At 39.6% G+C, this 25,302-nt stretch overlaps 1 protein-coding gene and 1 long non-coding RNA gene across 2 annotated transcripts in view; both read left to right on the forward strand.

Moving 5' to 3' along the window:
* LOC309558193 overlaps positions 1 to 25,302 on the forward strand; it is a 1,089,490-nt gene that overhangs the window by 889,713 nt on the left and 174,475 nt on the right. The gene's annotated exons all lie outside the window — the stretch shown is intronic.
* On the forward strand, positions 16,831 to 24,822 carry LOC309559211 (acyl-coenzyme A amino acid N-acyltransferase 1-like; the record flags this gene model as incomplete). The annotated part of the gene is made up of 3 exons (XM_082262430.1): positions 16,831 to 17,293; positions 21,458 to 21,660; positions 24,193 to 24,822. 3 exons carry the CDS (start codon positions 16,831 to 16,833, stop codon positions 24,769 to 24,771), a joined length of 1,245 nt encoding a protein of 414 aa, XP_082118556.1. The 3' UTR covers positions 24,772 to 24,822.

The raw sequence follows: 25,302 nt of genomic DNA on the forward strand, positions 1-25,302 counted from the left end.
AAAAACGAAAAAAAGGAGAAGTATGGATGGATCTTATGGATTGGATAGCCATAAGCCATACCAACTCAGTTGGAGGAGGGCAGATAAAGAACTGGATACAGAAAGGGTATACTTGGTCGATGATTATGCCAATGTTTCCCCACTGTTGTTTAGAAGTAAAGCGTTTTGATTTGTTAGTCTGTCTTTCCTGATGCAAACCCTTCGAGGAAGGGACGAAAACTCTTGTTTTCGTTTAAACCAGGTGGTTTTGTGGCTTGGAGACGTCTTATCCATCTCATTTCCATTTGTAGCAGGTGTTTGTTCCAGTCCCCCCCTCTACACGGTATGTGAATCCTTTCCAGTGCTGTAAATGTGACTTTAGGCATTTTGTTTTTGTGGAAATGTGCCACATGCCTGCCGAGGGGTACGTAAAAGTTGCACATCTCCATACTGTTGATGTGTTGGTTTACACGTTTTCCAAATTCTTGTTTTGTTTTTCCTACATAAAAGGATTCGCATTGGCATCTCATGAGGTAGACCACCCCTCTCGTTCGGCAGTTAACAAAATGTCGGGGTGTAAAGGGCTCTCCATTAGGAAGTGTGGTGGTTGTGCATTTTTTAATCACATCACATTGCCCGCAGTTTCCGCATGGGAATGTGCCCTTCTGTTTACAGGGATCTTTTCTTGTTTGTTTGTACTCACTGTGGGTGAGTGATTGCTTCATAGATCCCGCTTTTCTATATTTGATCTGAGGGTGTTCCGATACGAAGGGTTTTATCACCGGGTCCTCCTGTAAGATCTGCCAGTGTTTGGCTATGATATTTTTTATTTTAGGTTGGTCGTTCGTAAATCTCATGATCACTCTTGTTTTATTTTCTTGCTTGTCTGATAGTTGTTTCTTTCTGAATAGGATCTCGTGTCTTTCTTGTTGTTTTACCCTGTTGAAGGCTTTTCTTAGGGTCGTTTTTGTGTAACCCCTCTTTTTCAATCTGGCAGTCAGGGAGTCAGCTTCTTTCTGAAAGTCTTGTTCGGTGGTACAAATCCGTTTTAGCCTGAGAAATTGGCTGTATGGGATTGCGTTTTTTAGTGAGGAGGGATGGAAGCTGGATGCATGTAAAATGGAATTACCTGCCGTTTCTTTTCGATATAGAGTTGTTTTAAGGAGTCCATTTTTGTCTTTCATGATCCATGTGTCCAAGAAGGGAATTTTTTTCTTATCATAATTGATTGTAAAAAACATATTGTATGTGTTATTATTCATGGCTCGGAGGCATTCATGTATCATGCTTTCCGAGCCAGTCCAGATTATAAAAATGTCATCTATAAATCTCTGCCAAACGATAATATTGTTGGCGAAAGTACTGTTTTTTTCCTCGGCTAGGAATTCTTGTTCCCATGCTCCAAGATATGTGTTCGCATAGGACGGGGCACAACTAGTGCCCATTGCGACGCCACACGTCTGTAAGTAATATGTGCCGTTGAATACAAAAAAATTGTTATTGAGGATCATGATTATAAAGGTATTAAATTTTATGTCCTGTCCACTTTGTTCTTCTAGCGTTCATTTGATGACTTCCATTCCTTTTTTATGTGGAATATTATTGTAAAGAGCCTCAACGTCAATGGTGATGAGAAATGCATCATCTGGTATGGTGATACCCTCAATGATCTGCAGGAGGTGTCCTGTGTCTCTGGTATATGAGGGGAGTTTAGTTACATGAGGCCTTAAGTAGGCATCTATGACTTTACTTGTATTTTCCGTCAAATTGCCATTCCCTGATATAATAGGTCTACCAGGGGGATTATTTTTATCCTTGTGGATTTTCGGCAAAGCGTAGAAAGTTGGGGTTCTAGGATGTTTTGTCCTCACGAACTGCCAGAGTGTTTCTGAGATCATTCCTTGGTTTCAAGCTCCGTCGATTTTTTTGTAGAAGTCCTCTTTGTATGTTTCAACCATGATGGGCATGATCTTTTTATAACATTGTGTATTGTCAAGGATCCTCTGGCACATTGCTTCATAGTTGTCGTTGTTCATTAACACAATATTCCTCCCTTTGTCCGAGGGTTTTATTGTGATTAGTTCGTTGTTTTTGAGTCCTTGTAAGGCAGTTTTTTGATCCTTGGTCAGGTTTTGTTTCAAATTGTTGCCTTTGAATTTTTCAAGGTCTTTGGTTATTTCCCTGACGAAGAGGGCTATTGAGGGATTCTCATTTAATGAGGGAAAAATATGGGATTTTTTCTTGAATGTGGGACATTTGGCTCCTTGAGGTTCTTCTACTTCTTCCTCTTCACTTTCGGTTGATTTGTTTTCATCTGTCCAGTCATCGATTGCTCCTTCCTCCAATAAGATATTCAGGTCTCTAATCGCTCTGAATTCGGCTGCGGTTAAACTTGTTGGTGGTGTCTCAGCAGGTGTTTTTTTGTTGTATTTGATTTTAACGAGTAGATTTCGCGCAAAAAGATTGACATCCTTAATTGTTTCAAATGTATCTGTCCCTTTGTTTGGGCAGAATGAAAGTCCTAGGGATAGTACTTCTCTTTCAGCTTTGGTTAGGATATGTGTGGATAGGTTTATAATTGTCAGTCCTTCATGGTCAATATCTTCATTATGTGTCATTTGGTTAGTTGTTTTGTCTTCTGTTTTGTTCCTAAAAAAGGCCTCTGTGATTTTGGGTTCTCATCTCTTGGTAATTGGGACCTTGTGAACATTTTGGGGTATTTTTTCGGAGCCGTTGCATCTTCATTCGGGAATGGATTGGTGTCTAAGGTGTTAGGTTCTTCAGCATCTTGTGATGATTGGTCATCATTGTCTTCTGTTGGTTGTGTATTATCTGGGGGTTTGTTTTGGCCCCTCCGTTTAAAACGTTGTTGTTCGGGTCCCGATGTGTAGGCTGAAGAGTCTGAGGAGTATTGTGGGTCAGTGTTCCTGGATGTTCTATACGTAGTTCTCCTGGTCTGTCTATTGTTCGTCCATTTATAGGCGCGATTTTGTGAGAAAGCGTTTTTATCTCTCCAATATTTTCTTTCTTTTTTCTTCAGTAGTTCTTTGCTGAATTCTTCAATATGTTGTTTGAGGTTCTTTTCTTGTTCACTATACAGTGATGCATTTCTCAGGGGGTTTAGTTTCTCGTATATTTGTTTTATTTCCACATCCAAGTTTTTAATTTGTCTAAGGTATTCTGTTTGAAGGAGAATCATACGTTTTTTAGAACATTCGTTCATGATCTCTTCCCATTCTTTTTTCATTAATGTCGTGATATTATCCATTGTCGGGAATATCTGGATTCTGAGACCGACTGGGTTTATATTTTCCGTCACATATCTTTCAAAACTTTTAATATGCCAGAAGAGGGCTGACTTGCGTTCTAGTTGTCTCTTTAGGGTGCTGAATAGTGCTAAAACATCTGACTCCTGCTGTTCATGACCCTGAAAACTCTTCTGGATGTCCAGCATCAGGGTATTCCATCCCTCTCCAATTAGATTCCCTGTAGGTGGGTCCTCCCTTTCGGGAGCACTCATTGTATCTCTCGTGGGGTGAGATAGCTTTAAAGGGGCTCTGTAAATCGTCCGGGTTACCTCTTTCCCTTGGGACTCCTAGTCACTCCAAGGGTGGTAATACTCCCTGATTTCAGAACCTTTCTGTTGGGTTTTAACAGAGGGGTAGGGTCCTGCTGCGTTAACCCTACTAGACACATAGTATCTTATGTCTTATAAAAGGGTGAAACCACTTACATTTTGTATGAGCTGAAGGAGTTAAGATACTTCCTCCACGGGGAATAGGAAAAAAAAAAAAAAAAAAACCCCAACAATACATACAGGGATGGTGGCAGCACCTACTTACCTTATTATTCTTCTAGCAGCTAAAGGAAAATTACCCCCCTCGCCGATGTACAGGTACGTAGTTTCCCATAATGGAGCCGACCTGCCACAGTATATGTGTGGCGGCTGGTCGGCAAGTGGTTACTCAACATAAGGACTTGGCCCCCCCCCCTCTGGCCAATCAGCACACGCACGGCCCTCTGACTATTACACGAAATGATGTACAGGTACGTAGTTTCACATAATGGAGCCGACCTGCCACAGTATATGTGTGGCGGCTGGTCGGCAAGTGGTTACCCAACATAAGGACTTGTTTAAATGAAATCAGGACTGTTGGTAGCTATATAGAGCACAGTGTTATTTTTTTTTTAATTCTGCATTCTGTAACAGGCCTGTACTTGACCAGTGAAATCTCAGCATTTTTCAGGGCTTTTACAGAATGCAGAAATAAAAAATAAAAATCTGTTGACCAATAGATTCCTTTCACTGGACGCTTACTGTATTTAACTGGGGGGCCTGAACCCTTCATTGTTTACTTGTTTATTACTAAATATTACTGTTACAGTATCTTACGAAATTAAGTACACCCCTCACATTTTTGTAAATATTTTATTATATCTTTTCATGACACTGAAGAAATGACACTTTGCTACAATGTAAAGTAGTGAGTGTACAGCTTGTCAAACAGTGTAAATTTGCTGTCCCCTCAAAACAACTCAGCACACAGCCAATAATGTCTAAACCGCTGGCAACAAAAGTGAGTACACCCCTAAGTGAAAATGTCCAAATTGGGCCCAAAGTGTCAATATTTTGTGTGGCCACCATTATTTTCCAGCACTGCCTAAATCCTCTTCGGCATGGAGTTCACCAGAGCTTCACAGGTTGCCACTGGAGTCCTCTTCCACTCCTACATGACGACATCACGGAGCTGGTGGATGTTAGAGACCCTGCACTCCTACACCTTCCGTTTTGAGGATGCCCCACAGATGCTCAATAGGGTTTAGGTCTGGACATGCTTGGCCAGTCCATCACCTTTACCCTCAGTTTCTTTAGCAAGTCACTGGTCATCTTGGAGGTGTGTTTGTGGTCCTTATGTTGGAATACTGCCTTGCGGCCCAGGGCAGACACTGTATATTTCTGGCTTTAAATAATATAGAGATATGTTTTCCTTTTTTTCTACAATCTTTATTGTCATCTTTGCTAGTATTATTGTTTCTAGCATTAACAAAAAGGGTGACTGAAAAACATCTTAAAGGGACAGCATTTGCAAATATTTTTCCTAAATGAGTAGAAAATGGAGAAGGATCTGGGAGTCTTGGTTGATGATAGATTAGGCAACAGCATGCAATGTCAAGCGGCAGCTGCCAAGGCCAGCAGAATATTAGCATGCGTAAAGAAAGGGATGTATTCCAGAGATAAGACTATAATCCTTCCACTTTATAAAACTCTGGTCCGACCGCATCTGGAGTATTCTGTCCAGTTCTGGTCGCCAGTCCTCAGGAGGGATGTGTTGGAGCTGGAGAGAGTCCAGAGAAGGGCAACTAAACTAATTAGGGGATTGGAGGACCTTGACTATGAAGAGCGTCTGCAATCGCTCGATTTATTCTCCCTGGAGAAGAGACGTCTGAGGGGGGACATGATAGCAATTTATAAATATCTTAATGGGGATCCCAGCTTAGAAAAAAAGCTGTTCATTCGAAGGGATTGCATGAGGACTCGAGGGCATACAATGCGATTAGAGGAGAAGCGTTTTAACCTCAGGCAACGCAGGGGGTTCTTTACTGTTAGGGCTACAGGATTGTGGAATTCTCTACCACAAGAGGTGGTTTCTGCGGGTAGTATGGTGGCTTTCAAAAGACTCTTAGACTTACATCTCAAGGATCAGAACATTCAGGGGTATGTGAGATGATTACAGCCACACACGCCTACACAGGTTGAACTGGATGGACTATTGTCTTTATTCAACCTCACCTACTATGTAACTATGTAACTATGTAAAGAACTGCAATCGCCTACATAATGAGAATCGAATACGTAACTTTTGAATATGTAACCTGTGTGTATCTGGCTCTGATACTAGGCAGTGCCTCACCAGCCACTGACTTCACTGCACGTCCCTGCATGAATCCTTATGTGGGCAGTGCTATACAAGCTGGCTCTTTCCGCTGTGTACATTCCTGGTGTGGAAAATTGGTGGGCATCTCATCTGAGTTACATAGTTAGTCTGGCTGAAAAAAGTCCATCTAGTTCAACCAGTTCAACCAATAGAAGGAAAAATAATAATATACACACACACAATCTTCCGCTACTGATTAATGTGTTAGAAACTATAGGACGCCACATCGTCTGATGGAAATTAAAATTATCAACCTACAGAGGGCTGAATTAAAAGACACCCCAAAAATCAAAGTGAAAAAATGATGCAGCAGGCTAATTCATTTTGCTTAAATTTAAATTTCATTGCAGCAGCTCAAAATGGTACTCAGTAATTTGTATGGCCCCACATACTTGTATGCATGCCTGACAACCTCCGGTCATGCTCCTAATGAGACAACAGATGCTTTCCTGGGGTATTTCCTCCCAGATCAGGACCAGGGCATCACTGAGCTCCTGAACAGACTGAGGTGCAACCTGGCAGTGTCGGATGGACCCAAACACTGGAAGTGTTCTATTGGATTTCGGTCAGCCGAGCGCAGGGGCCATTCGATGGTATCAATTTCTTCATCCTCCAGGAACCTACTGCATACTCTTGATACATTAGGCCTGGCATTGTCATGCACCAGGAGGAACTCAGGACCCACGGCACCAGTTTAGGGTCTGACAATGGGTCCAAGGATTTCATCCCGATACCTAATGATAGTCAGGGTACCATTGTCTAGCCTGTAGAGGTCTGTGAGTCCCTCCATAGATATGCCTCCCCAGACCATCACTGACCCACCACTAAACCAGTAATGCTAAACGATGTTACAGGCAGCATAACGTTCTCCAGGCCCTTTCACGTCTGTAACATGTGCTCAGGGTGAACCTGCTCTTATCTGTGAAAAGCACAGGGCACAAGTGGCAGACTTGCCAATTCTGGTGTTCAATAGCAAAGGCCAATTGAGCTCCACGGCACTGGACAGTGAGCACAGGGCACACTAGAGGATGTTGGGCCTTCAGGTCACCCTCATGAAGTCTGTTTCTGATTGTTTGTCCAGAGACATTCACACTGGTGGCCTACTGGAGGTCATTTAGCAGGGTCTGGCAGTGTTCATCCTGTTCCTCCTTGCACAAAGGAACAGATACTGGTCCTGCTGATGGGTTAAGGACCTTATACGGCCCTGTACAGCTCTCCTAGAGTAGCTACCTGTCTCCTGGAATCTCTTCCATGCTCTTGAGACTGTGCTGGCAGACAGAGTAAATATTCTTGCAATGGCACTTATTGATGATTCATCCTGGAGGAGTTGGACTTCCTGTACAACCTCTATAGGGTCCAGGTATCCCCTCATGCTACCAGTAGTGACACTGACCCTAGCTAAATGCAAAACTAGTGCAAAACAGTCAGAAAAGATGAGTAGGGAAAAAAACTTCAGTGGCCTTCACCTGTAAAATCATTCCTGTTTTTGAGGCTGTCTCATTGTTGCCCATCTAGTGCACCTGTTGTTAATTTCATTAACACCAAAGCAGCTGAAACTGACTACTACTTAACTTACTTCTCTGCTACTTTTTTAATTGACCTAATGCTGCTATACTCTGTTGATTTAATTTTTTAAGCACTGTGTATATGTATATATATATATATATATATATATATATATATATATATATATATATATACACACAAACACACACACACATATATATATATATATATATATATATATATATATATATATATATACACATATACATATAAACACAAATATATACACACATATATACACAATCCTATATGAAATCAGATTAGTCTGACAACTTCTGTCTCTTATGAATCAATGCTGTCTGTTACTTAGAATATTTCTTTCCAGCAAGAACTCATTTATGTGGTCTTTATTTAACTCTCCAGTGTCTTCCCAACTATAGAAGTTAAACTAAAAGGTCTATAGTTACTTGGTAAAGACTTTGATCCCTTTTTAAATATATATTTTAGAATCCTGTCCAAGTGCTTTATTCACCTTTATTCTGTCTAAATATTTTCTGGACCATATAAATTTCGAGCCATTGTAGATTATTTGGGGCTGTGTCAATACCATCACCATTATGGACATAAGCTCCCCCATGCTACTTTGTATACATAGAGCTGAAGAAGGAATTTAATAAATATGCCTTCACTTTGTCCCCAGTCACCCACTCCACACTATTTTGTAAAGGGCCTACATGCTCAGACCTGACCTTTTTGCTATCAATATATTTGAGGAATTGTTTGGGGTTTGTCCTACTATCTTTTGCAATCTGTCGTTCATTTTGAATTTTTGCGTCCTTGATTTCCTTTTTAAATATTCTGTTTTTATTTTTTGTAACATTTAAATGATGATAGTGTTCCTTCATTTTTATATTTTTTAAAAACTCTTTTCCTATTATTTATAGGTTTTTTAACTTTGGATGTGAGCCTTATAAGTTTTATTTTTAGCCTTTTAAACATATTGCCAATGGGATAATACTTTGCAGTGTGTTCACATACAGTTGCTTGCTTTGAAGAATTTCCATTTCTGTTCTGTGTTCATCGATGCCAATATTCCCTCCCAGTCTAAATCTTGGTGAGCAGCCTTCATCCTTGGAGAATTTGCTCTCTTAAAGTTAAGTGTTTTTATATTTCCTGTATGTGTTTGTTGTTTACAGCTAACATTAAATTAAATCATATTATGGTCATAAGCTCTGCATGGTTTGAGATTACCAGGTTCAACAGGGCATCATTCCTAGTTGGGGCCTCAATGAACAATACCAAAAAAATTGTCTTAGCTTATAAATTTTTGCCCTTTAACTGTTCCAGCAGTGCCATTACTCCAGTCAATATCAGGGTAGTTAAAAATCCCCCATTATTATCACTGTGCCAGCCCTTGCAGGCCTTTCCATCTGTGCAAGGAGCTGAATCTCCCCCTCCTCATTAACACTGTGTGGCCTATAACAAACTCCAATGATTAACTTTGACCTACGCACATCTATATGCAGTTCCACCAATAATGCTTCAGCCACATCACAATTTCCATCAACTAGGTCCTTTTCACACTCGCTTTGAGATCACTTCTCACATATAGACAGACACCGCCACCTCTCCTTTTAACCCTGTCTCTCCAAAAGAGTGCAGAGCCAAGAATGCTTAATAGCCCAGTCATCAGCAATACTAATTAAATCATACTTTTTTTCATGCACCAAAGTTTGCAACTCACCTATTTTGCTTGGCAGACCTCTGGCACTGGTGAACAAACACTTTAATGCATTATTACATTTTGCTCTTTTTAGTAGTACAAATAGCATTTTAATTTTCAATGGTTGTTTGCAAGTTTTGCCAGAGTGTTCAGACTCGGGATCAGGCTAAGTGGCTCTTCACCAAGAAGTGTGTGAGCAACTCATGTTGGCCGTGGAGTTCTTGGTGTCCCGTGTCTACAGGAAAGTACTGAGGTTTGTGGCCAGAGTGAGCCACCCCCTGGCGGATATGACGGACACTCTGGTGGAACCATGGAGCCTGTATAGCTTAATTTATGCCTTTTCTCCTCTCAAGTTTTTCCCTGATATGCTCTGTAGGATGGAGGCTTAGGGGATTCCAGTTTCCCTGTTGGTCCCAGTCTGGTCTCGCCATCCTTGGTACACCAACATGGTGCGACTAGTCTTGGTGGCTGCCCCTGCAAGAAGCTCTGTGATTCCTACCATGCTGAAGGCTTGTCTTCTATTTCTCGGGAGATTATTACTACACTTGGCAGGCTTCCATCTGGAAGCAAGACTGCGGAGCTACATCCACGTTCCTTCTCGTGGCTTGAATTTTGGCCTTTCTTTAATGGGGCGATGATCAAGGCTTAGGTCTTAAGTACTGTTACAGGTTGGGATTCTGTTCTTGTGATGTTCTTTCATCATCCCTTGTCTACTCATTGGGCTTGATTGTTCTTTTATTCAAAGGTTTTGGCATGTGGCTCTATCAGTACGACCTCTGTTAGCACCTTGGGTCCTTAACCCAATTCTTGCAGTTCTTCAAGAGCCTCTGTTTGAGAATATTAGTTATGTGCCTTTGTCTGAGCTTCCCCAGAAGATTGCCTTCTTGCCAGAGTTAGCCGCCTTGCGCGGTTTATCACCCTACCTGGTTCTATGCAGAGATAAGGTGGTTCTCCATCTGTGCCTCTCCTTTCTGCTGAAGGTTGCATCTAATTTTACCTAAATGAGGGCATTTTTCTCCTTAAAATTATATACAAAGTATATTCCAAGCGCCAAGGAGTTTAAAATAATTAAATTTAATTTAAAATAGACTCTGGTTAAAAATATTTTTATAGGAATTAAAATTAATAAAAATAGCAGCCGCTGTATATATGGGGAGTGGTTGAATTTTATATGATCTCAAGAAAAAGATCAAATACAGCGCTTGCTTAAACCTCTGAATTTTAAATGTATATATCAAAACATCAGATAACCACAATATGTCAACTTTAAAAACATATTAAATAAGTGGTGTAAATCAGTGCAAGGTGTGCAAATCAGTGCAAATCAGTGCAAATCAACACAGCATCAATATATAAATACAAATTCATTCACTATATAGAGAGTAAAAACATGTGATATGTAATAAATATCGCTATATAAATATAAATAGCAGATAAAAGTCCACAATTTATAAAAAGTGACTGCTGTGCTAAACAAAAAAAAATGAATTAAACATATAAAAAAGTGTTAAAGTGACTTTTGTGCTTCGGTTTCAAACAAAAATTATTATATGATCATAAAAAGGAGTCCATCAAAGTGCAAAGTGACTGCTGTGCTCCAAATAAATGATAAGATAATTCCTGCGCTCCAAAATGATAAGAGTGAAACTGTCCTTAATGGCAGATGTATCCTCACTTCCAAAGCGTAAATATTTTATCCATCATATAATTTCTTTATAAATGAGTGAATTAAATCACTTACCAGATGCAATGGGTTCTGTATGCCGTATGGCACCAGAACCTTTCAGGCTTGTAAAGCCCTCTGGGCTTAGAGGAAGTTCCCCCTCTCTGCAGTCCTCCAAGATCCTGGGGTATCTCTCTGCTCCGGGGTACTCCAGACTGATAATGCGGTTTCGATAGGAAACAGAGAAGCCCAAACACCACATGTGAAGGGAGGCAAACAGAAGCACTGCAGCAAGGAGCACAGGACTTGGGAAGATACTTCTCTGAAGAGGATATGTACCCAGCTATGGCAAAGAAAAGTTAAAAAAAATAATACAAAATCAACTACAAGTGGATGTCATCCTTGGCTAGGCAAGGATTAAGGAAGTGGAAGCAAGTACCACTAAAAAAGTGATCTGGCCAGTAGCACACCTCCTGTATTAGAGTGTGTCCACTCTGGACGAAGGAGCACAGGAGGCACATTTGGACAACCGCATTATCACTTTTTTATATGTTTAATTAATTTTTTATTGTTTAGCACAGCAGTTACTTTTTATGAATTGTGGACTTTTATCTGCTATTTATATTTATAGAGCGATATTTATTACATATCACATGTTTTTACTCTCTATATAGTGAATGAATTTGTATTTTTCTCCTTTCCCTGTGTTCACGCAGGTTGCGCTGAATCCCTTGGTTGTAGTTCGTGGGGTTTGAATATACCCATCTCCAATGGCTTCCTTCTGGGGGTTAGTTTTTTTGTTTGTGCTTGCAGTTGGCCTACAAGAAGGCCTAGTTGCCTCCTCTGCCACTATTATTTCACTAGCTCAGTTGGACGGTTGTTCAGGTTTGTGTCATCAGGAGTTGGGCTCCTCCCTTGCCCCAAATGCAGCATGCTCTAATAGAGTGCCTAGTGTCTCCTGGGGGTTTCCGACTTCAGGCATCTGTGTCTCAAGTTTCCAAAGTGGCTCCCTGGCTGTCTGTGCATACCTGTAACTCGTTTTTACTGAGGTGCTCGCATCCTCTGATGCTTGTTTTGGATGCAAGGTTTTGCATGCTGCTGTTTGCTGTTTCCTTGCTTTCCCCTTTGGTGTTTTTTGCTGGTTACATGCATTGCCTATTCTACTTCTGTTTCCTTCCCACCCCTCAATGAGGCACTGCTTTGGTAAGATTAGGATTAAGGGACAATTAGGATTAGGAGCTGTGTCCATAAATGAACTCAGAGAAAAAGGTTTCACGGTGAGTAACAAAAAATCCTTTTTTTTTTTTTTTTTTTTTTCAGGTTTTCTTTATATACATAAGAATATATATACAGTGGGTACGGAAAGTATTCAGACCCCCTTAAATTTTTCACTCTTTGTTATATTGCAGCCATTTGCTAAAATCATTTAGGTTCATTCTTCTTCCTCATGAATGTACACACAGCACCCCATACTGACAGAAAAACACAGAATTGTTGACATTGTTGCAGATTTATTAAAAAAGAAAAACTGAAATATCACATGGTCCTAAGTATTCAGACCCTTTGCTGTTACACTCATATATTTAACTCAGGTGCTTTCCATTTCTTCTGATCATCCTCGAGATGGTTCTACACCTTCATTTGAGTCCAGCTGTGTTTGATTATACTGATTGGACTTGATTAGGAAAGCCACACACCTGTCTATATAAAACCTTCCAGATCACAATGCATGTCAGAGCAAATGAGAATCATGAGGTCAAAGGAACTGCCTGAAGAGCTCAGAGACAGAATTGTGGCAAGGCACAGATCTGGCCAAGGTTACAAAAAGATTTCTACTGCACTTAAGGTTCCTAAGAGCACAGTGGCCTCCATAATCCTCAAATGGAAGACGTTTGGGACGACCAGAACCCTTCCTAGAGCTGGCCGTACGGCCAAACTGAGCTATCGGGGGAGAAGAGCCTTGGTGAGAGAGGTAAAGAAGAACCCAAAGATCACTGTGGCTGAGCTCCAGAGATGCAGTCAGGAGATGGGAGAAAGTTGTAGAAAGTCAACCATCACTGCAGCCCTCCACCAGTCAGGGCTTTATGGCAGAGTGGCCCGACGGAAGCCTCTCCTCAGTGTAAGACACATGAAAGCCCGCATGGAGTTTGCTAAAAAACACCTGAAGGACTCCAAGATGGTGAGAAATAAGATTCTCTGGTCTGATGAGACCAAAATAGAACTTTTTGCCCTTAATTCTAAGCGGTATGTGTGGAGAAAACCAGGCACTGCTCATCACCTGTCCAATACAGTCCCAACAGTGAAGCATGGTGGTGGCAGCATCATGCTGTGGGGGTGTTTTTCAGCTGCAGGGACAGGACGACTAGTTGCAATCGAGGGAAAGATGAATGCGGCCAAGTACAGGGATATCCTGGACAAAAACCTTCTCCAGAGTGCTCTGGACCTCAGACTGGGCCAAAGGTTTACCTTCCAACAAGACAATGACCCTAAGCACACAGCTAAAATAACGAAGGAGTGGCTTCACAACAACTCCGTGACTGTTCTTGAATGGCCCAGCCAGAGCCCTGACTTAAACCCAATTGAGCATCTCTGGAGAGACCTAAAAATGGCTGTCCACCAACGTTTACCATCCAACCTGACAGAACTGGAGAGGATCTGCAAGGAGGAATGGCAGAGGATCCCCAAATCCAGGTGTGAAAGACTTGTTGCATCTTTCCTCAAAAAGACTCCTGGCTGTATTAGATCAAAAGGGGGCTTCTACTAAATACTGAGCAAAGGGTCTGAATACTTAGGACCATGTGATATTTCAGTTTTTCTTTTTTAATAAATCTGCAACAATGTCAACAATTCTGTGTTTTTCTGTCAGTATGGGGTGCTATGTGTACATTCATGAGGAAGAAGAATGAACTTAAATGATTTTAGCAAATGGCTGCAATATAACAAAGAGTGAAAAATTTAAGGGGGTCTGAATACTTTCCGTACCCACTGTATATATATATATATATATAAATACATAATCTTTTTTTTATTATTTATATTGCTGGAAAGTAAGTTTATCAAAAGCACTACATCCCTGGATAGTAATCAAGAAGGAACAAATTGGGTAATGGGACTTTTAAGGTGCTGATAAATTATTAAATAATGGAGAAAAAATCATTTTCTGTAAAATCATTTGGACATATTTTATTAAAGACAATGGTACAAACATCAACGTGATTTTTTTTTAAACATATAAAAGAAGAGAGAAAGCACTTGATTATGTCTGCTCAACATGTTTCACCATCTTGTAATGGCTTCTTCAGGAGACTGACGAACATCTTTCACAAGTTAGCCTTCTATATTTGATAAGAAATATTATGAGAAATATATATACATTGAGTGATAATATCAATAAATATAGTAGTTACAATGTTCAAACTCCATGGAATATTTAAATAAAACCATGAAAAGGCATACCTCAAATGACTGAACTTTAGCCCATAATATGGAGGAAGTTGTGAATGGAAATTGCCCTTCAATGAGGGGAGATAGAAGCAACCGCAAAGCATGCGTCACACCATAGAGGAGGAACTGGCCAAGCCACAGGGAAAGCTGGTACTAATAAACAGAAGGATTCTTCAGTTCATATCAAACAATGCTTCAAAAGGGCTCAAAATAAAGAATAACATAAAAAATATATATGTATCTAGTTATATTTACCCTTCAAATCAGAAAATTTAGTTAATAGGACAGCATTATATGCCCCAAAAGTGTGCAGCTGATATGGTGTTATACATAATCTTTATTTAGCCTTAATCAATATACAAACAGGAAGCACCATACAAAATTACAAATCCTTTAAAAGTACAAAGTCGTTACCCTAAATTCCAAAACATATAACTTTTAAATGCACCTGAAAGGAAAAAAAAAAAGAAGGAAGAAATATAAGAAGAAAGGTGGGGTGGTCCATAAATCTCTAACACAGTGGAATTAGAATTTCCGAAATAGAAGTTGCCCCTCTTTATGTGACTATTTAGTTCTTCTCTGTACTATTTATATACAGTAATAGGTCCAGGGTTCCCACTTAACATGAAACAACTCTTCCAGTCTATTGCTATAAATATGCAACCATTTCTCAGCTTCCATGATTTCATTACCTTGTTTCCCACTAATGTGCTATAGTAGGTGTCTGTAACCTTTTCCAAACGACCGGAATGATTCCCTTAGTAGCGTCTATCAAATGAGAAACTATACTCTTCTTTTATATCCTGATGGAACTTAGAATGCCATGAAAAAGGCACTGTACAGGGTCGTCCTGAATCGAGACCGTAGTAATTTCAGATATTAAATTCCTGAGCTCGGCCCAGAGCGGCCTAATCTTGGAGCAATCCCACCAAATTTGAGTATGGGATCCCTGTAATCCACAGCCCCGCCAACACCTGTCTGAGACTGAAGGGTATGCAACAGCCAACGTCTTCGGGACCCTATATAACCTGAACATGAGTTTATAATTAGTCTCATGTATTTTAGTAGAAGTTCGAAGAGATGTTTGCCAGTCTTAACATCTCATGTTTCTGTAAATCTGTAAAAGGGCATTTTAACTCTGTCACCCATTCCCTAAGGAATCTTAGACCTTTGGTGACATTGCATTTATTCAGCAATTATAAGAAATAGATAACAGACCTCTATCAAGGGGCTGTTTGAGCCAAAGAGATTCAAACTCCCAGAGCTTTAAAGTGTGGGTAATGAGAAAAGAAGTAGAATTAGAAAGACCTCTGCATGGGTGTGGGACCCAAGGGGCGTGGGCCACATCACTGCCCGCCTATGTCCCCTCCAGTAATACCCAGGCTTTTTTGAGTGGCATGGTATAGTCAACTGAGAATTCTAGCTTAGGCAATTGCCCTATATTAGTTTGGGGAGGCCCAGCCCACCATCCGGTTTAGACCTCGTAAGTATATGGTACGCTAACCTAGGTTTAGCCTTTCACCAAACAAAGTCCATAAAGATCTGCCAAGTATTAACAAAAAATGAGTTTGGGAGTCAGATATGTATTGTCTGCGTAGTAAATAATTTTTTTGGGCAACACACCCATCTTTAGAATAATAATTCTTCCTTTCTGGGAAAAGGTAGCTCTATCATAGTCTGACAGATCACCCCCTAATTCTTTGAAGAAGCGGAATATAATAGATTTTTATTTCTGCCTGTGACTCCACTTGGGAGAACTTTCCTCACTTCTTGTCCTTGTGACAGCAGGGAAAGATAATGGGAGAACATTTGCCACTGGGACAGCAAGCAACAAACAATAATTAAGAATGTTTCAGAAGTTCTAGTCTTTCCCTATTCTGCTACAATTTATCTTTGTTTTTGTTTGTGCCCCAGTCGAAGAGATTTCCAAACAGTTCCTGTCCTAAAAGGGAAACACATTAATAAAACCTGACAGAGTCTTTAACCTTTCAAAGCAAAGTTATTTTTTTTTTTTTCGGAAATAAGCTCTACCTCTTAGCCTAAAATGTAATGTCAAGGGTTGAGTTCCTGCATCCCATCAACAACAAGTGAGGAATGCTTGAGCCTGACCATAAACTTCAGATCCTTTATTGATTAATACTTCACATCATTGGACAGTGAATTGGACAGTGAAAATACAGGTTTTGTCCCTGTCCAGTGCTGTGAAGTATTATTGAATAAAGGACATGAAGTTTATGGTTGGGCTCCAACATTCTTCACTTGTAGATGGATCTAACCTTTTCAAAATCTTTCCAAAACAAAAAAAAATGCATCATAAAAGAGAGAAAAAATGTAGTTTATCCTTAATAGATCTTTAATTACAAAGGGATCTATATCCTCTGCACTTGTTTGCATAAGTATGTTTACACTATATTTTTGTAATCAAAACATTTGTATTTTTTTTATTTTATATCTTATATATTTTATACTGATCTTTATTTGATAGTTTATTACTGTATATGTTTAATACATCTTCATCTGATATGTACTTCATTGTTTTCCTTTCAAGGCATTTTTACAATTCGCACAATATTCCAAATATGGTTAATCTTATAGTTACTCCAGAAACTGGCCTCGCTGATGAGCATGTGCAAATTAAGGCATCAGGACTGCAACCTAATCAAATGGCAACTATTCGTTTAACACTTCATGATGAAAAGGGAAATGTCTTCCAGTCACGAGCATTTTACAAAGCTGATGTAGAAGGGCAAATTGACCTGAATAGCAATCCAGCTCTTGGTGGAAACTACGAAGGAGTTCATCCCATGGGACTGTTATGGTCACTGAAGCCTCTAAAACCATTTCAACGACCTGTTATAAGAGACGTGAAAGCTGGCCCATTTCTGTACACGGTGGATCTTTTTGATTCTTTATCAGTAGGGTTAGTTGCTGACCCACAGCCCACTTGCAGTGCTACATTTAATAGGTGGCACATAGCTGCTGATGTACAAAGGACCCAGATCCGTGATGGTAGACTTCGAGGTACCATTTTTTCCCCTGCGGGTAAGTTTACATTCTTAAACTAGTAAAGTAAATTTGCATAATATTCATGTGAAATAGTAATGCCAAATCTTTTTTTTTTCCTTAAAATTCCAAGTAAAAAAATGTTATTTATTTTTTTAATATTTTTTTTTTATTAAATACATCCCATAAATGTTCAAATGTTACAAAAGACATTGTTTAGAGCGCCTTCTAAAATATGAAAAATTACATAATTTTTCTTAACTTTTTGTGTGGTAATGTGACAAGAAGAATAAAGGAGTGGATACTGTAAATCTTTCTTTTTCTAATAAAATATTCTTGTGTTATGCAGAAAAAAACTAGCTTAACCCAGAACCTGAAAGGTAAATGACAGCAGCTTTACTGAAAAGTACACACAATATAAAAATTGGGAAATTTATGAGTGTAAACTAAACCAGAACATACATCAAATTATTTGAAAGAGCGTTTTATTGCTCAATGTCATAAAAGTAGAGAAAAAAAAAACTCAACCATTGTATAATTCTTAGTGACATGTATTAGTGAGATATCCTGATACACAATAACAGTACCTCATCCAAACTATTGAGAAAATGTATTTATATTTTAAATCAAAATCATATTCCTATTCTCTGCACGTGTAATTGTTTCATTAAATGCATTTACTGGAATAGCATCCACTTTTCATGTGCATGTGCAAAGATTCATGTGCAGCTTATAAATAACATCTTATAGAGAAAGGCCATGAAAATCCTTAGTTTTTCATGTTACTCACAAACCATCTCTACCTCATCCAAACTATTGAGAAAATGTATTCATATCTAACCTTCATAATAAAATTAATAAAAATGATTTATTAAATTTATAAAAGCATATTCTTATTCTCTGCACATGTAATTGTTCAGCCAACGCATTTCTTGAAATAGCATCCACTTTCTCAAGGATGTGCAGTTTATATCTTATAGAGAAAGGCTATGAAACCAATTAGCATCTTAATCAAAATCATGTATTTCATGTTGTTCACATCTCTACTTCTATGATACACACCACATCTAATAGAATTTTACTGATACCACATAATGTACTGTATATGTTGAACCTTTGATCCATTCATAAAATCATATGCATGCTTTTTCCACTCCCCTGTATTCAAATACATCCCCTCGGTCAGACAGGTTGTGTCTATATGGTGGAAAACAAGATGGAATAGTTACCCTATGGTAGGCTAAGAAAGGCCCAAAAATTGTTAATGGCCCAGGGCATTACGTCTGCATGCGTCTGCACGTCCTTCCATGTCTACCTGGTTTATGGGACATGAAGTGGTCCTCGGTGTTGTCACCTGCAGAGGAAAGAACCTAACCTAGACCTGCCTCAAAAGAAAGAGGAGGGCAGTTTGTGGCTATATGGTGGGAAACAAGATGAAAATGTTACCCAATATTAGGCTGGGAAAAGCTTAACAATTGTTTCCCCCCCATCTTTAGGCATAATCATGCATTGTTTCATTTTAGTGATCCTGATTTTCATCTTCACTTGGTCTTTGGGACAAAAGCCTTATATGGCAGGTGTTAGAGACCAAGTGGCAGGTCAATGGTTATACATCTGCCTGCACTGAGGTGATGTACTTGGAAGTAGGAGAGCAGAGAAAAGCATGCTTATGATTTTATGAATGGATCAAAAGTTTACCATTTGTGTGGTATCAGTATAATTCTATTAGATGAGGTATGTATCATATATAGAGATGTTTTGCTAGCATTATATGATATTAGGGATTTTGCATGAGTTATTTATTGGATTAATGTAATTTCTAAGAGATGTTACTCAAAAGCTGCACATGAAGCATTGAAAAGGCAAATTGCATTTAAGGAAATGCATTGGATGAACAATTACATGTTCAGAGAATAAAAACATGATTTTGAAGAGAGCAATTTAGCAGTTTAAATGGGGTATTGTTATTGTGTATCAGAATATCTTACCAATACATGTTACTATGAACTATATGGTGGTTGAACCTATTCTTCTTTTTAATGTTTAGGAACGTTTCTTTCTACTTTTGTTATAATAATCAATAAATTCATACCTTTTATTAAATTTAACATCTATTGTAGTTTTGTTTACAAACCTAAATGTCCATCTTTTTTTCTTGTGTGTACTTTTCTATATTCATTTGAGATATACTGTGACATACTAATGATTTTTCCTCCAAGTTGCTCTAGTTATTAAAGTGATTGTAAGGCTCTGTTTTTTTTTTTAAAATTATAAATAACAAATATGTTATAGTTACCTACTCTCCTCTTCAAAAGTCACCTGTTGGCGCTCCTGGCTCCACCCCCCTGCTGAATTCCCCCATAGCAAGCCATTTGCTATGGGGATACCTATGCATGATCGCTACCGAGCCCTGCTCTGTGTGTCCATAAGAGCCCTGCTCACGTGATGTCAGAAGGGGCAGTGCCACCGGGTGATGTAACCGCTTGTCCCTGCCCCTTTCCTATAAAAGAGCTGTCATGGATCAGGCTGCTCATTAGCCGGGAGGCATGTGAAGAGGCGGGAGCATCTTTTATTTTTTTTTTTTTTTCGGGTGCGGCAGGCAATGTGATTGACGAAGGATTTACATCGGGGGACACTATTTTTTAATTTTTATTTTTTAATAAAGGACTTGTCAAAAACTAGCTTTTGTGTTTATTTTTTTAGTACACTTTTTTGATGAATGGGTAGGGGTACGATGTACCTGATATCCATTCACATAGGGGGGTGGGATTTGGGGGCCCCCTTGTTAAAGGGGGCTTCCAGATTCCGATAAGCCCCCACCCGCAGACCCCGAAAACCACAGCCCAGGGTTGTCCGGAAGAGGCCATTGCCCCCATCAACATGGGGACAAGGTGCTTTGGGGGCACCCCAAAGCACCCTCCCCATGTTGAGGGCAAGTGGCCTGGTATGGTTCAGGAGGGGGAGCGCTCGCTCACCCCCCCATGCTGGCTCGGATAAGGGTCTGGTATGGATTTGGGGGGGACCCCACGCCGATTTTTTTTTTCAATTTTGGCATGGGGTTCCCCTTAAAATCCGATACATGTCCCCCAGGGCAGTACCCAGGTCCCCATACACTTTTTATGGTAATAACTTGCATATAAGCCTTTAAAATGAGGACTGTTGATTTTTCATGTTCGTGTCCCATAGACTTTAATAGAGTTCGCATGTTCGCTAGAACTTTTTCCCTGTTCGAGATGTTCTGGTGCGAACCGAACAGGGAGGTGTTCGGCCCATCACTACTATCCAGTCAGCAGGCTTGAGGTAGAGAGAGGACATCACTGTATTCCTTACTTGTAAGTAGGGTCATCCACATGACTATGCTTTGTGAGGGGGTAAAGAAATACTAATCCTTTCGTAGGTAAGAATATATACGAGTATTTCATGTCATGTGTTTTATTTGTATATTGAGCTGTTTGCCTGAAGTTCAACTATAATGCCTAACTATAGTCAAATCAAACATCTGCCAGGTTTGTCAGACTGTATATAGAGTATTTCATATTAACTGGACAAGAGGTCAAAATAAGTATTATAATGCAGTGTAGAGGATACCTAAAGGGAATCCATGAAGACAGGATAAAGGGTGTGAATGATGTCAACTGTATTTGTGTTGGTTGGGTTATTGAGCACTGAAAGTGCATTTATAGGCATTAAAGTGTTACACATGGGCCGAACTTCAGACAGTTCCCAAAGTTTTCAGCCCCTGTGTACCCAGTTTTAAACTACTGTACTTCCACCCCCATTCTAACCCTAATCTATCCACCCTCTAAAAGGAAAGATGTCTATACTTACCAATTCTGAAGTCACTCTGGTCCATTCACATGACTGGCTTTGGTGTAGAGGAGGGACAGTCGACAACAGATGCCCCATTGTAAGCCTATGGGTGACATCATCACCAAGACATTTGCAGCCGTTGGCAGCAATCTCTCCTCTACACTGAAACTGGCACTGGAGAAATCATGTGACCGGACAGAAGCAACTTCAGAATAGGGAGGTATAGACATTGTTCCTTTTACAGGATAGATAAGATAGGCTTAGAATGTGTGTGGTGGTATATATAAGCTTAGTTAAGTTTTGACTTGCCTTCTACTTTAAAGCCCAACTTTATATTTTTTTGGACTACTTTACAGCTCTCATTAATTATATTAATTGCTATTATTTAAACAGGAAAGGGTGCATATCCTGGTATCATCGACATGTTTGGTGGAGGAGGTGGCCTTGCAGAATACCGAGGTAGTCTTCTTGCCAGTCGTGGGTTTGTGGTTTTTGCTCTGGCATATATTAATTTTGAGGATCTTCCACGCTCATTTCAAAGACTAGATTTAGAATATTTTGAAGAAGCTACAGATCTGCTCCTGAAACATCCTAAGGTATTGTGACATTTCTTGGAGGTAAACCTAGATTGACATGAGTCTTTTCTTAGTCTTTGAAACTACTGACAGTTTTTTTGTGTTTGTGTTCTTTTGGAGAGAATTTCCTTCTCTTCCTGTCCCAGAAAAACAACAGGATATGAGATGAAATCTCTCCAAATTGAGGGAAATTACAGTAGACAGTTGTCACCAGAACAGGTAACCCTATTGATTTACTTTCACCTCCTGCTCCATTGACAACTGTAAAATTTTGGATTTCCCATCACTTTCTGACTTCACAGACAAGAAATAATCTGATAGAAGCAGACAAGAAATAATCCGACAGAAGTTTAATGATGTCTCAGTCTGTAAAACACAAAAATATTTAGAATTTATATGCACTGTGGAAGAAATTAATGAATCAACGGTTTCTTTGTATGCTGTTCGCTTTCTTTAAAATTCCTAAATATTGGAATAAAACTGCTAAGAAACCTGCTTAGCAGTCTACAAATTTCTACAGTCTACAAAATCCTGACACTCACGCCGCTCGTCTCACTTCCGGGAGCGGTGCAACTCTCTGCTTAAAGCGGAGTTCCACCTAAAAAAAAAAAATACCCCCGGGACAGTCAGGGCTAGTGCATTCCACAATGGATAGCCTCTGAACTGTCCCGGGTTGCACTTACCTTTTAGAAGAAATACTTACCTTGAAAATGTATTGTCCAGCACTGCCATTTCAGGTGTGGGCAGCTGAAGCCAACGCGATCCTCTTCTGCGTCCTCTTCCATCCTCTTCGGTCCCACGATGCACTGCACCGGCCCCGCCGTCACTTCCGGGGCTGCAGCGTCATCCCTGCACAGCCTCTGGGCATGCCCAGAAGCTGTTTAGCAAGGTATGACGCGCCTGCACCGGAACTGACGTCGGGGCCGGTGCAGGCGCATTGATTCCTGGGAGCGATGACGTTCAGCTCCCAGGAATCATTGCAAGCCAGGAAGTGATGACTCGCCGTGGCCACCGAGGGAGGAAGAGGAAGTAAGGTAAGTATATTATCTTCTAAAACAAGGTAAGTAAAAAAAAAAATTGCAATTATCCATTTGTTTTTCAGGTGACCCGGAGCAAGAAGATGGACCGAAGTCAAATTTTAGGGTGGAACTTCACTTTAAGTTACGGGTGACCGTGAGGAACCCCGTATGAGCACGGGAGATAATGCGGGTCCAACCGACCTATTTTGAACTGTGTCTTCTGTGATCACTATGTTTTTTACAAATTTTTTAATAAATACGGATTGGTTTTTATATACTACACTATGAGGAGTCCTCTTCCTTGTCTTGCCCCCTGAGACCACCCACAGGAATTTCATCTCTTGAACGTAAGCCTACCGGCCCACGGAGATCCCAAAGCGCTACCTGATCTTTTGTTGATATAAGCCAACAAAGATCAACTCCATCTGGTGAATCTGCATTTTTTCCACTGTTTGGCAATATAGAAATAAATTAAAAATAAATAAATATTTAAGTGTGGCTGTGAATATCAAAATGTGGGGATAAATTGATTGATGCCCTTAGTAAAAAGCAATAATGCACACCATAATATGAAATAGATAAATCATATGAATGAACAAATCTAAAAAAGGTCCAATCAAACCAGTGACAGTATTGGGAGAGAGGGTAGCACGAGCACTTCTACCTCACCATCCAATTTCAAGTTATTTATTCACGGACATTACACAGATATTTATTTTATTATATTTTATTATATTTATTTAATTGGTCTTTCCCATCTATTTATTCTTACTCTATTTAGCACTTTATCGTGGTATATGATATATCACTATATCATCTTTTTGCTTGTTGGTCCATAACACTTATAACTTTATTTTGCACTCAGTCACTTTATTAGTGTCACTGGTTTGATTGGACTTTTTTAGATTTGTTCATTCATATGATTTATCTATTTCATATTATAGGTGTGCATTATTGCTTTTTACTAGGGGCATCAATCAATTTATTCCCATGTTTTGATATTCACAGCCACACTTATATATTTAGTTATTTTTAATTTATTTCTATATTTAATTCAAACTACCGTGTTTCAATAGTTTTCATACACTTATTTCATTCATGTTTTTATGTTGGTGCTAGCTCACCAGATTGCACTACTAGTCATCAACTTCTTTCTAGGCAGCACCATTATCCTTCCTATATTCCTTGTTCATTCCTGTATAACCTCTGGTTATATTTTAGGGAGGCTGCAGCCAACGTTTGACCTTAGCGTGGAATTCTTCTCTTTTACACTCTTGTGACTTTTTCATGCTGAATTTATGCTCTTATTGTACTGCAGATAGGGAACATGTTGTGCTAAATAGCAATGACCTTACACTGACTGTTTTCTTACATGAATCAAAAATACATACTGTATACATTATGATGGTATGAATGATGCTATTTTATACTGAGGGTATTTGTTTGTTTGTCTTGAAGACCACATATAAAACTATCATTTGTTTTCCATATTTTCTACTTTATTGAAAAATACTTTTTCATTTTTACTTTTCAGGTTGCTGGACCTAAACTTGGAGTTCTGGGTGTCTCAAAGGGTGCAGAGATTTCCCTTTTGCTGGCTTCATATTTACCACAAATTGGAGCTACTGTCAGTATTAATGGTACCTGTAATATATATGGTAGCACACTTTACCATAAAGGTAAGGTTCTCATTAAAGAAACACCTTACAAACCAGAGAAGACAGTGATCACTAAAGAAGGATGTATGAGCACTTTTGGGTTATATGAGCTACGTGGTGAATCACTCATTCCAGTAGAAATGGCCTCTGGACCCATACTTTTCTTAGCTGGCTCTGCTGATCAAAGTTACAATAGTCAAGAGTTTGCTCAATTCGCTTTCTATAGATCAATGAGGAATGGGAAAACTAAAAACAGGCTGATAACTTATCCAGGAGCTGGCCATTTGATTGAACCCCCAGGATTCCCTTTTTACTATGCCTCAAATATTCGTGGCCACAACCTGCCTCTATTTTATGGTGGAGAGATGATCCTTCATTGCCAAGCTGAGGATTCGATTTGGAAAGAAATTCAAGTCTTCTTTCGGCAGCACTTGCTGCCCTCTAGCAATTTGTGACTTGGACCCATTCTTTCCAAGTGGTGGACTCCACCAGGAGTCCATTTGCTCAGCGGGGGATCTGTCCGCTGATCCCTACTGAGCAGCTGGATGGCTGGTCTGTGTCCGCTCCGCTTATGCAGACTGTTCTCCTCTATTGGCATTCAGAAGTAAACAAACTGCCTGTCTGTTTACACCCGATTGCCATCTGATCCAATCCCCTAGATGAAAGGGGAACAGATCCTCATGTTTTTAGCGGAGCGGATCGAATGTAGGTGGGTGTAAACAGACACATTATGCTTTTCTTTAAGCTAGCTCCTACAACACATTGACACTGCCAGTTCTTGTCTAACATTAACAAATCACCACTCTAGTTCCTGATCATGAAAACCGCTAATATTGTGCTAGTGAGAAAACTATCAAGTTAACCAATATATCATAATGCTGCTAAATTTGGATAGGGCATTTAGACTTTACTGACTTTGGGCAAAAAAAGTTAGCGGAAACATGAGATGAAAGAAATGGCAGGACTACTATTGCTGATCTACCTCT

The sequence above is a fragment of the Pelophylax lessonae genome, assembly GCF_965119305.1.
Source record: "Pelophylax lessonae genome assembly, chromosome: 6".
NCBI lineage: Eukaryota > Metazoa > Chordata > Amphibia > Anura > Ranidae > Pelophylax > Pelophylax lessonae.